The following is a 13237-nucleotide window of genomic DNA, read 5'->3' as shown; positions in this document are numbered from 1 at the left end:
ATTTTGGCAACATCCATTTAGCACAGAAAAAACGCAAGTGCACAATGTACAAAATTTTTGTAATGTTAAACCAATCTGTTATAATGTAGAATGTCCATTACACAACCATTATATTCAGCATTCAGAGAATTAATAACAGAAATAAATTCTTTCCCAAAGGCAGGGGGCTCCCACATTATCTCCAGGTTATATTAGCACCTCGGCTTAGATACTGTATCAATAATAGTATTGGAGCATTCAACACATTACAGTTATGTGGGACAAAAAAACAACTTTGGCCATCAAAACATTTTGAAGAAAAAACAAATAGCGACAATATTCAATACATAAAAAATAATCTAAAATCTCCAATAAAAATCTGGAATAAGATTTTTGATTGCTAATCCTGTCAGTACTCCCGCCTCCTAGCCCTGCGCTTTTGGTTTTTTTTTCTCCTTTTTTCCCTTGTTTCTGCCCGGCCCCTTTCTCCGCCCCGTCTCCGCCTGATTACCTGCGCACCTGCATCTCATCCCCTCGTCGGTCTGTCCCTTTATATGCCCTGCTCGCTGTTCAGTCTTTGCTAGTTCGTCTCAGTGTTTTTTGCCTGTTTCGTCCCCGCGTTTTCTTTGCTTGCTTGTTTTGTGATTTTCGACCTGCCTGTTTCTGACTCCATTTTTGCCTGCCGTTTTGCTTTGTTTGCCTGATTGTGCCTTCCCGTTTTCCGACCCTGCCTGTTCTGACTTTCCCGTTTTGGATTTGCCCTCGGACTGCCTCTCTGGTTTTGACCCTGCCTGCATACTCGTTTTTGATTCTGCCGTGCGTTTCTCTGCCCTCGCGTTTTTTGGGTCTGCGACTGTGTCCTAACCTGTGCTGCCTGACAAATCCTACCACTGTATCACCCTAAAACAGCAGGAAATAAGTCCAGAGAGAGACCCCTACAGCCAGCTGATAAAAACCTCTGTAAGCTCAGCTAAACTAAAATCATGAGCTTCACAGCAGACAGACCAACACAAACCACCAGCATACCAAAAATGTCAACCTACACAGGTTGAGTATCATCTGCTGTTCTTGTATTATACAGGCAGGAGTCGTCTCTACACAGACACTTACTGATTTACTTTAGCGATTCCTCTGTGCTGCCTCTGTGGAGATACAATATTATACTTTCAGTTTTTCACTGAACTTGAGGAACAGAATGTCACCTGACCGGTTATTACTGATTATCTTTCCTTTGAATCTGCTACCTGGCATGAACCCAGTCTGACCTCCTTGTATTTTTTGCTTTTGCTTTAGTATATCATGAATGCAGAGGTTTCATTTCAACTGCAACAGCATTTTCAGTTACATGTTAGTGATTCCTGCTGTAGTGCTGTCCCATTGTGGGCACATGTGCAAAAGACAGATTTGGGCCTGGAACATGATTAGTAGAGGTCCCATAAGTAGAGTGATTGTGAGGGAGAGTCAGCTAGAAAAACAGGTACTGTCACGTACTACAGGACTGCACCCAACACACATAACAGCTGCTCACAGCTCTTAGACTGGATTCTTGCTGTCATGTGAGTTAGGCTGGGTTCTTGCTGCTTTGTGGGTTAGGCTTCATTCTTACTGGTTTGTGGGCATTTCAATCATGTAAAACAGCTCCATAGTGCAGGGAACTCTAAACTGAAACTTATGAGGCTTTTTGGTGGGCTTTGTACAGCTATATGATTTTACTCATTTCATTATAGGGCTGAGTCCTACCACTGTATCACCCTAAAACACACTCACCCAGAGTGCTACCACTGTATCACCCCAAAACACACTCATCCAGAGCCCTACCACTGTATCACCCTACAATATAAATGGTAATTACAGCAAAACTGAGTGTGTGTATGTGTGGGTGTTTGTGTGTGTAAGTGCATGTAAGTCTGTATGAATGTGTGTTTATTTCTTTGAGTGAGTGAGAGTATGTATCTTTATAACAGTAATACAGAATTAAGATAGCTATTGGGTTTGATAAAATGAGGTTTTGTCACCATCTTCTGGTACATAAATAAACACTCTCACCTCCATTTTGTCTCACCCAGTGGCAAACAGAGGCAGTGCAGCCTGATACTGAATGCATCAACAGGACTCAGTCCAGCATCCAAGACTCCTTACGTTCAACACTGCAAATATTTGTAGTGCCCTAATACCTGGCCCACAATCAACTGGACTACACCACCTTCAGTTTACTGGGGAGAAGGACCTCGACCCATCCCATGAGCTAATAAATAAGCTAACCCTGCATACAGATAATAAATCACCAAATGAGACATGCACTGTAGAAAAGGATATAACAATTTATTATAATCAGTATGTATACATTTGTTAAAAAAGATAACTCTCACTGGAAGGAGGTTTCTTCAGTGCCAGCTCCACCTCCACCCCACCACTCACTCCAGGTGCCGGATGGAGAAACTGAAGTGGACAGCAGAGAAGGAGAGAGAGAAAGCAAATACCCAAGCCACTACACCGCTATATAATTGTGAATAAACCACTGCAACCAAACCAAAGATAAGTGCACATTCACTTAGCTTTAAGACACCTCATGCAGGAAAGTCTCCCTAAACCGACCCACTGGAGAAGTGGCTACAGCAAGGAGGGGAACTGCATCCAAGAGCCCCCCCCCCACCCCCCCCTTCCACGATGGGCCGGCAAACTGGCACTAGGGGAAAGACCCCCCACTCTGGAGACACAAAGCTACAAGGGCACCAGTGGACATTACACTTGGTTCAGGTAGCAACAGACTTCGAGCATATTCAACAATTCAATATAATTACCCTGAAACAATTCCATGCCATTTTAAATGCGCTGCTGCACTAAAGGGAAACAAGCAAAAACTACTAAAAGGAAACAGTGGTATCATTTCAACCTGACAGAGACCAAAATAAATAACACCGTTAGCAATTAACTGATTAAACTTTACCAATTAAATAAATTAAACTGAATTAACCCTTTAAAAAGTTCACATTCACATTACAGACTTCCTGTTCTAGATGAGGGATTACACACACACGAAGCTCCTTAACTCGTAAAAAAAGTTTCACTGCCTACTGACTTCACACTTGCACACAGACCGCTGTGCGAAACCTGTGTTGAATTCTACGTGTTGCGCAGTCCACTCAGCGGCTTCCCGTGTAACCTTTAAAACAAACGAATTAACCGGATTATCTACCCGGTTAAAAAAAAAGACACCATATGAGCAGCAGCAAACTTTAAAATGCGTACCTTGCGGGGAAAATTACCCCACTGTAGTTGGCCCCAGCAGCAGCAACAGAAGAGAAAGTGCCCCGACTGTGAAATCGAGATTTATGCCTTCCGACTTCCCACACAACCATGCACACACTCAATCACACCTGAAACTCATTCCCCAATCTAGGAATGGAGCGCTTTGTATGGAGCTCATCGTCTTCCGAAGAATATACGGCTACCACTAATTACCACATATTAATCTGTGTATTTTTCAGTTTTAACTGCTCTTAGTTTAAAAAGTAATTGTATATACATGTAAAATGTTGGTTGGTAAACACAGCAAGAGCCCTATTTGAGTGGGAGGTGCAGCTTTCAGCCACAGGTGAAAGGCACAAATAGTGTTATTAGAAAAGGTATCATGCTGGTTGGGGAGTTTTTAATTTGGGAAAGGGCAGGAATGACTCTTTAATGAGCAGAAGGAGTGAGGAGGGTGTGGCTGTGCTCTGACCGCAGCACCGCAGTGCTACATCCTTATTTACACAGGTAATGGGAGACAGAGCAGAATGGTAATACAGGTGCACCCTGATTCCTGTGTTATAGCAGGGATTTATGTAGCGATTCTGTATGTACATTAACTGTGAAACTGCATCAGCAGCAAATTGAGCTGTCTTGCTTTTCATGGCCTTGTTTATATAAATAAGGAGCAGTAGATCTCCCAACACCGATCCCACGGGGACTGCACTTCCCATAGTGCTTTACTCAGATGAGATTAGATGAGACTAATTTCTGAGGGATGGCCAATCATATGTTTATGGATACACATATCATCACTGCAAATAAAACATTCCACAGAAATCAAAATAATTTTGGGAGAAATTTCTAGAAATTTGTCATTATTACAACATAAATAATTATGTTATAACATATGTATATGTAATGTATTTTGTATATCTAATTGTTACACTATAATGTCTGGGTCTGAAAGCCTCATGTATTCAGAGAATCTGTAATTTTCTCATAATTTCCCCAAATTTCTTCACTCCAATCTTTAGAAAAGCACCAGATATATTCGCTTCAGTTTGTTTGCTGTGGTGTCAGAATGCACCCACTTGTGGTTGGGCTGAGGGCCACCATTCTGCTGTACCACTTTCAGACCGAGGAATGATCTGGTTATCCAGCTCTGTTAGGTAAATGGGGCTCCACAGAGGTGTGTGTGAAAGTGTTCACACCCCCACACAACAGCCAGAGCCTCTGAGCCTTGTTTCTGTTCTAGTGCTACAGTGGAGAGAGCCCGGCTGGCAGAACTTGCCCCTTTGGCTGGTTCACCTGGAGATGCCCTCCGCGCGAGCGCTGCTCCTGATCCAACCGGACTTGAGTCATCAGCCAGTTCATTCATGTTTTCTGGGACAAACTATGTCATAACAGCCTCACGAGTCAGACGCTGTTTAATGTTGTCAAGGGCAACGTGGAGTTCCTGTGGCCACTCCCACTTGGAGGCGTTCTTCGTCAGTTCTCTTAAAGGTTGGCTGAATGTGGAGAAATCTTTAATGAACCAGCACTACAGTTCACCATGCCCACTACATTACATTCTGCTACTCAGCATGCTCTAATCCAGAGCAACACACAAGATGAGCACATTCAACATTCCTTTTACACTGCTGACAGCCAGCAGATGCGCTTTTCACGCCTGGATAGCAGGGGCTTTGGCGATATAAAAAGCACAGATGAAATCATGAAGTTGAGGGAGAAGCATTAACAATGCAAAATTAACATGGTATACATGAAATAAAGCAAAATCACTCCATGGTAAAATAAAAAAGAGTCCCATAACCGAGAGTGTATCTGTTCAGAGTACAATCATATAGAAACACAGTATACTGACATGACAAAAATAAAAAGATTGAAATAACAGATTAAACATCAGGACTTACAGACACCATGTCTAGCTAATTAATTACACTTTGGCATCTTATCTGACCTATCTAACAAGAAAACTTTGAGATCTTCAGAACCTGAATCAGAACAATGTATTGTCTTGATCTTGATGTTACCCCTTTAATAACTCCATATTCCTGTTACGTCCCAGATGTGAAATGGCGTCCAGGGGTACGGGTGAGGGATGCAACACAAAAAAAATAAAACAACCAACCACCACTGGCTTGGACGGTGCAGACACGGAAAAACACACAGACACAGGGCCAATGCATAAGGGTGTGCGGTATATTTACAGTATTTACAATATTTACAGTAACACATATACACAGGAAATGGGGAGAGGACAACAGATGATGCCAACGATAAGAACTTAACAAAACAAAAACAAGCCTAAATGCCTTTACCCAAAACATACAACTAGCTACAAAACAAAAGGGTGGCAGAGCCAAACAAAAACCCAGACTCCACACACACACAGTGCGCCGCAAGTAACAATTCCCCCTTCTAGGTCTGATAGCATGTGGGATTAATTACTAAAGCAGGGAAGAGAAACACTAGTCATACTACATCTCAGCTCATCACAACCCCAAATTATGACCCCTAACTCTTACAGTGTTGTCACAGTTTGTTGGCATACAATATTTCTTGTGATAATCATGTCTTAATACCCCCACCTTGTGGTGAATACGTGTCAGTGCATCCTGATGTTGAACGGAACAATGGGACTCAGTCCTGCATGTACGACCCTCCTCCTCACATTCAACACAGCCTCCCCCCCCAATAACATGACCAAGATTAAAAAACACCTTTGCAAAAATTAACAAAATAAATCACTCATTTCTAGATTGACTGCATTACAACAGTGCTATGAATCAAACTAAAACTAAAATCTGTTTAAAGTGAATGAGTGAACCCTCCAGTGTTTGTACACTGTCAGTATTAATGTGGAGATTTATGTAGTCATGACAACAGTGAATAACATCCCATCAACTCCTCCAGGATACAGGAGTCTATCCAAGCATGCATAGGGAAACTGAGGCGCCATTCCAAACTCTAAACCCAGGATAGAGGGGTTGAGTGAATGTGGTGTGGAAAGTGTGCAGGAGGGTCAGAGTGTCAGAGGAGACTCTGTAGAAGGACAGAGTGCCGGCCGGCCAGTCCAGATACACTCCTACTCTGCCGGAGTGGGAGGAAGGGGCGGGTATGAAATTGCGGTTATTATTGTGCCATGGACAGAACCCGTCACCTCTGCAGCACAAACTCCAGGAGTGGTCATTGCGTCCAAACCTGCTGTCAGAACCCCATCCTCCTTTCCTGCTGATTCCTTTATACGCAATTGCAATCACACCCACCCCACTGTACTCAGCCTCCCAGTAACAGCGAGCCCCAGACAGACCCTCTCTGCACAGCACCTGCCATATGGAGTCAAATCTCTCTGGGTGATCAGGATATGGCTGCTCTCTCCCCGGTGTGCATATCACCTTCCTGTCTCCCTCAGATAGAGACAGCTCTCTGTTTGCTGTGTTGGGGTCCAGTGTGAGCTGGCAGGCATCTGCAGACAGGAAGGAGATTAGAAGAGGCAACATCTCCAACACAATCAACTGCATCAGAACCAGGAGATCAGTACTGCCCTGTGTGGTATGAATGTGTGTGTGTGTTTCTGTTCGTGTGTGCGTTTGTTCATGTGTGTATGTGTGTGTGTGTGTGTGTCTGTTTGTGTGTAGCGTGTGTGTGTCTGTCTGTGTGTGTGTGTGTGTCTGTTTGTGTGTTCGTGTTTGTGTGTGTGTGTGTGTGTGTGTGTGTCTGTTTGTGTGTTCGTGTTTGTGTGTGTGTGTGTGTGTGTGTCTGTTTGTGTTTTTGTGTGTGTGTGTGTGTGTGTGTCTGTTTGTGTTTTTGTGTGTGTGTGTGTGTCTGTGTGTGTGTAGCGTGTGTGTGTCTGTCTGTGTGTGTGTGTGTCTGTGTGTGTGTTCGTGTTTGTGTGTGTGTGTGTGTGTCTGTGTGTGTGTTCGTGTTTTTGTGTGTGTGTGTCTGTTTGTGTGTTTGTGTGTTTGTGTGTGTGTGTGTATGTGTGTGAGTGTGTATGTGTATGTGTGTGAGTGTATGCCTGTGTGTGTCTGTTCGCGTGTATGTGTGTCTGTCTGTCTGATGTGGTTGTGTGTGAGTGTGTGTTACATCTAATGTCACATTTGTTTGCACTCTCTGGCTTATAGTGACACATGAACAAAAAATGTTACATACAGCTGATGTTTTTGAGAGACATCTGAGTGCAGATGTAAATGAGAGAGAATCATTTTTAAATGGCTCCCCCCCCCGCTTAATCAGCATCTACTCATGTGATGTCACTGTTACATGACTCAAGGTGCTGACTCCTAGTGCAGGGCACGAGGGTGAGGACTGATCAAATCCGGACTGAGATGCAGCCAAGGATGGAGGAAGAGGAGTGAAGAAGAGAGAAGAGAGAAGGCAGATACTGTAGAGGAGAGGAGTGGAGGATGATAGACTGGCAGTATAACAGGACCATAGTTTACTGTTTTTCCAAAAACTGCCCTTCTTCTGTTAATCTGTTCTTTCCATTTTAAAGCCTTCAGTGCAGACTTACATTTCCTCAGTCCTGGTCTGAGCCTAATCTCTCCTCCATGGTCCACACTGTAGGAACAGAAGAACAGAGACTGAGAGACACAGACTTTCTGCCTATGAAGTGCAGTGTGGAAACTCAGAGCTCTGTAACAATGGGAGAGTTCCACACACTGCCAGGACTCTACTGATCAGATGAGAACACTGGGCACCATCTTACACATCTCACTAGGTTTTCCATTAACACCAGACATCTACACACACAAAGGAGCAGAACTCTGCTTACAGCAGTGTCTCCAGTTTAAAGCTGGGGTCCTCCACTCCAGCAGAGAGCGCTCTCACTCCTGAGTCTCCTGGGTGGTTGTAGCTCAGATCCAGCTCTCTCAGGTGCGAGGGGTTTGAACGCAGAGCTGAAGCCAGAGAAGCACAGCCTCTCTCTGTGACCAAACAGCCTGACAGCCTGCAGAGAGAAGGAGAGAAGAGCCCTTCACTGTCACAGCTCTGGAGGAAAAGCAGGAGAAATTGCCAGAATACCCGACACTCAGGGTATTCTCATGGTCATAATGCAAATGGAAACTGCAGCATAGAACTATGATATTAATACATTTGGGTGGGACCCTTGCAAAAATGTCATTTTACCCCCACAAAAAGCAGGAGCAAGCATGACTGACAAGCGTGACGTTAAACTGATCAGTACTGTAATTAGGTAAAGCACATGACTTTTCCCTTCACATCCAACATGCACTCTACTCTAAATGGTCTAGTCATCACATCTGGTCACTTCTTGGCCAACCAGATGAGAGTGCATTGTATGCAAAGAGAACATGCCCTGCAGCTATATTTAATTAAATGCTGAGACAATGCTGAGTTGATAAAAAGGCTTTTCAAAGTGACGCAAATTCAAAGCTAGTCCTCTCCCCAAGCTGACTCCAACACAACACAAGACTCTAAAAGACATGCACTGAAATTGCGACTGGCTCCTGAAACTGTGATTAACTAACATCATGTTCCTGTGTTAGTCTTATATATTTGTATAGTTATATATTTGCTCTTTGACCCTGCACTCATGCATTGCGGGTAGCTTGAAAGTCAGTCCCATAGGGGTGGCTTTACCTTGAGGAGATCTGATCTGCTTTACTGACCCTGATTTCAGGTTGCTCGTATAGTCTTATTCTCCCATTTTCAAATTATATATAAAGGTTAATTAGGAGAATCAGAGAATCTGCATTTCCTACATAAATTCTCTCCCTTTTTTTGGTAAGGGATATCTAATTTCCAAAGAGTACAGGCGGGTAAAGGCTGAATCCACTAACAGTAAGAACTCTACCTAATCCTCCCCATGGCATGGTTGTCTCTCAGCAATATTTCCCTCTAACACCAACAATGAAGCTTATTAAATATTAATAATGTTCACATCCTCCTTCACTCTAAAAATGTGACCTATTACTGCATTAGCAACAGGCGATTTGATCTTGAGCATATTTTTCCCTACCTCTAAAGAGGAGAATCATTAGCGGTTTGAAACCTCCCAGTGCCTGCAGTGCAGGTCTCTGTTTAAAGACTGCAGGGGACACACAGGCAAAGGCTACACTCTGCTGTTGTAGTCTAGGTGAGGTTCCTGCTGAATCCCACTGATCTGAGCCTGTCCAAGCCAGAACTACTGAGCTGGACCTGCCAGACAGCCCTTTACCTTCAACACAAGACACTGCATCCAGGTCAGAGACTGCCACTGCAGCAGAGTGAAGCCAGCCACACCAGGGAATCAAATACCCAGCGTGTGTGTACATATATTCAAACTGAATATTTATATCAATGTGAACTACTGTATATATAAAATGAGTTGTATAGCCTAACCTGAAACTCAAAAGAAATTGATACAGCTGGCAAACAACTTCATTTCTGATTGTAAAAGCTGGATTAATTCACTAATAAACATATACACTGCTCGCACAGGTTCAGATCATGTGATTATATCAAGTGAATGTCACCTATATTATAAATATAATGAAAATATGATGGAAAGATCATATTTTCATTATATTTATAATATAGGTGACATTCACTTGATAAAACAAAATAAAATTGTTTGCCAGCTGTATCAATTTCTCTCCAGGGCATGCTCAAATGTGTTGGTATATCTGTCATAACAATGTACAATGTACATGTGGCAGGCATTGTGCATGGATGTTGGGAGCCAACAGGAAAGAGGGACAAACTCAAACCCCGCCCACAGGGGAAGCACAGCTGCAGCTCACCAGCCATTCAAATGGAAACTTTAGCAAAGAGACATTTGGATTCATTGTCGTGCATTTTTCTATGTGTATCATTTTCAGGACGTGTTATTTCATCCTAAAATTTACTTGCTTATTTAAATGGTAGATACATATGAAAACATTAATGTAACACTTTGTTGATTATTTGTGCCATGGCTCCATTCCATTAGCCTAGATAATCAGGAGTTAACTGTACATTATTATTCTCCTCACCCCAGTCTCTGTAGTTTACAGTGTGGATCCTCCAGTCCAGCAGAGAGCGCTCTCACTCCTGAATCCTGCAGGTCATTGTCTCTCAGCTCCAGCTCTCTCAGCTCTGAGTGGTGTGAGCGCAGCACTGAGGCCAGATCATCACAGCAGCCCTCTGTGAGATTACACTGTGTCAGTCTGTGGAGAAAAAGAGACAGAATCTCTGCTCATTATATAAATACACACACTCCTCAAATCTTATTTTAATGGAAATGCAACCATAGATTCAGTGTGATGATTTTTCTGCAACTATAACAGAAAAGGTCTGTGATGAACAGCACTGTCTACACTCCAACAAATCATTTCAGCACACACTTTTGTTGATATTTTCTTTTAAAAGAATTCAGATAAAATGTCTTCTTGCAAGTCTAGTTAAAACAGTAAACCCTGTGAAGAGATATTGGGTGTTAATATCACAACCACTGTGTGTGTGTGTGTGTGTGTGTGTGTGTGTGTGCGCGTGTGCATGTGTGTGTGTGTGTGTGTGTGCGTGTGCACGCGTGTGTGATTGGTATTAGCTGCAATGCTTTCCAGTAGGCTCAAATCAACAGATGTAGCAATGAGCTGAACAGGCTGTCCAGATAAGACAGACCAATAAGAAAGAACAGTATTTGTAGTTTTAGAGAAGTTGTGACGATGTAATGCAGTAGGATAACTGCAGAATAAGTAGAAGATAAGAAAGAAAGTGAATGAAATAAGTTTAGTCATTTATTGTGTGCTGCATGAGGTTCTCTTACTTCTGTAAGGATATATGGTGAAGAAGTGAATTAGACCTCTTTGTGGATATTTCTGAAGGAAATCCCTAAAAGAGCCTAACTCTTGGTGTTGTAACGGTATGAGAAACCCCATGCCAGCCTGTCAGTACAGTAGGCATACCTGCCATCCTAATGTGCTCTACACTGCCGATGTCATCACCCCCTACAGACACATCATTGTTACCCCACATTTGCTTTGAATATTTGATTGGCCCAATGAGCCCTCAGGATTCTACATGTAGGATCTGATGACTGACCTTGTAATGTCTAAATATCTCCCCCTCACTCCCAAACACCTGTATAGACTGATTATACAGGTCATAAAGAGAGTGCTGTCAGGAGTCATCAGCTGTAAACTGCATTAATTTAACTTCATGCACTTTGTCAGTGACATCGCCCTCTGGTGTTAATAAGAGAAACCGCAGCATCCTGGGTTGTTGCTCATGGGGGGATGAGCAGATATTTTAAGTATCATCTGTCATTCAGGTTATTCATGCTATTTCCCTGCCATCTATTGAAAATTTAGCAGCACCACTCACCTCAATGTCTGTAGTTTACTGTTTGGACTGAGTGCAGCACAGAGCAGCTTCACTCCTGAGTCTCCCAGGTTACTGTTGGTGAGGTCCAGCTCTCTCACAGTTTCCCATGATTCCTCTCTGAAGGTACAGTTAAAGATTCTGTATAGAAGACAAAAATAAGTTTTCTGAGACAGTGTATACTTTTAGTTGGTATTTTCATCTTCAAATGGTCAGAACCAGTTCCATTGGTGTTTACCCACAAACACAGACACACAATAGGCTTTAATTTGCATGACTTGAATTGCATAATGTGATAAAAGTTAGAATGAAACAATGAGGAGCAAACCCCACCAGCAGGGGGTGGTACAGGCTAGCATTTGGTACAGATCAGTTAGGACTCTACTGAACTAAACTCAAAGAAAATGTGTACTTGTATATTGTAATGCACAATTTTGCGTTTCTCATAAACATACTCACTGCAGTTTATCAGCATCGATGTGTTATTTACATTTCCCTATATGTATATTTGGGTATATAAAGTTCTACACTGGATATCCCCTCTCCATCATGGGAAATATAACAAATTTCTGAATGAAAACAGTGACATGAAAACTTAAAATTTCAAATCACTTGAACTGTTAAAAGTTATAGTGCCTTTTCCTAACTGCATAGTCACAGGCACTGTACGTTTTACTACAGAGACTAAAATGTTCCTCCTCAACAGCACTTGTACAGCAACATGCTAACATTTCACAGCCCCAGGCCCCACAGTATCATCCAAACAACCAGATACAGCGGTTAGCACTGGCAACCAGAAAACCCACTGAACTCAACAGAACTGGAATGGAAGCAGAAGCTACTTCTTATTGCAGGAGTTGAAGCAGCCAATACATTGACGAGCACCCCCCAACTTGTCCAATTCCCTTTGACTATAATGAAGAAACTCACAGTGTTTTCTACTAAGCTAATACATGTACTTGTCTGGCTGTAATCACAATAAAACCATGCGGGACATTACATTACGTCATTTGGCAGATGCTCTTACCCAGAGCGACTTACATAGGTTATACCTTTTTTTTTGTTGATTTGGTTTTTTTTTGTTGTTTAACAATGTTATCCATTTAAGCAGCTGGATATTTACTAGGCAATTTTGGGTTAAGCAGCTTGCCCAAGGATACAACAGCAGTGCCCTAGTGGGGAAATCAAACCGGCAACCTTTCAGTCCTGCTCCTTAACCACTATGCTACACTGCCGGCCACTTTACAGTGGGGTATTTACTTTTGGACATATGTCTTTTCTCTGGATGCAACTCAAAAATGAATTTTGGATGATGTTAGGCTGACATCTCTGAATGTGATAGGTCAGTGATGTAAAGCTGACCAAGACCACAAAAAGGACTGAGTACCCCACATTAAAGTAGGCAGAGTGCATAGTTTGTTTTCACTGATAATAACTAGCATGTGGGTGTGTGTCAAAGATACAGAGGTGACAGATATGCCATCCAATGAGGTACAGGCTGCTGGAGTATACCCTGTTCCTCCACAACACAAGGGTTAGTTACACACATTTTTGGGGTGTCCAACAGACATGACCCCAATGAGCCAGAGGTCTGACTCCTTCTGAACACTTACAGTAGACTCTCTCGCGGATCTGCCAATGCTTGAAAGTTCATAGCAGGCAACAGAGCACTGCACTAACACCTAACTTTACATGTTATATAAGCTTACAGGAATACATCTGC

The 13237-nt window shown here is 42.7% G+C and overlaps 1 protein-coding gene and 1 pseudogene across 1 annotated transcript; both read right to left on the bottom strand.

Annotated features, from left to right (window-relative positions):
- LOC118772322 overlaps positions 1 to 13237 on the bottom strand; it is a 55434-nt pseudogene that overhangs the window by 21010 nt on the left and 21187 nt on the right.
- On the bottom strand, positions 6078 to 6788 carry LOC118772326 (stonustoxin subunit beta-like). The gene has a single exon (XM_036520596.1). The coding sequence runs from the start codon at positions 6732 to 6734 to the stop codon at positions 6138 to 6140; it is 597 nt and encodes a 198-aa protein (XP_036376489.1). The 5' UTR covers positions 6735 to 6788; the 3' UTR covers positions 6078 to 6137.

Source organism: Megalops cyprinoides, unplaced genomic scaffold (genome assembly GCF_013368585.1).
Source record: "Megalops cyprinoides isolate fMegCyp1 unplaced genomic scaffold, fMegCyp1.pri scaffold_28_arrow_ctg1, whole genome shotgun sequence".
NCBI classification, from domain to species: Eukaryota; Metazoa; Chordata; class Actinopteri; order Elopiformes; family Megalopidae; genus Megalops; species Megalops cyprinoides.
The sequence above is the reverse complement of the archived record's forward strand: the minus strand, read 5'-3'. Positions and strand labels throughout refer to the sequence as shown.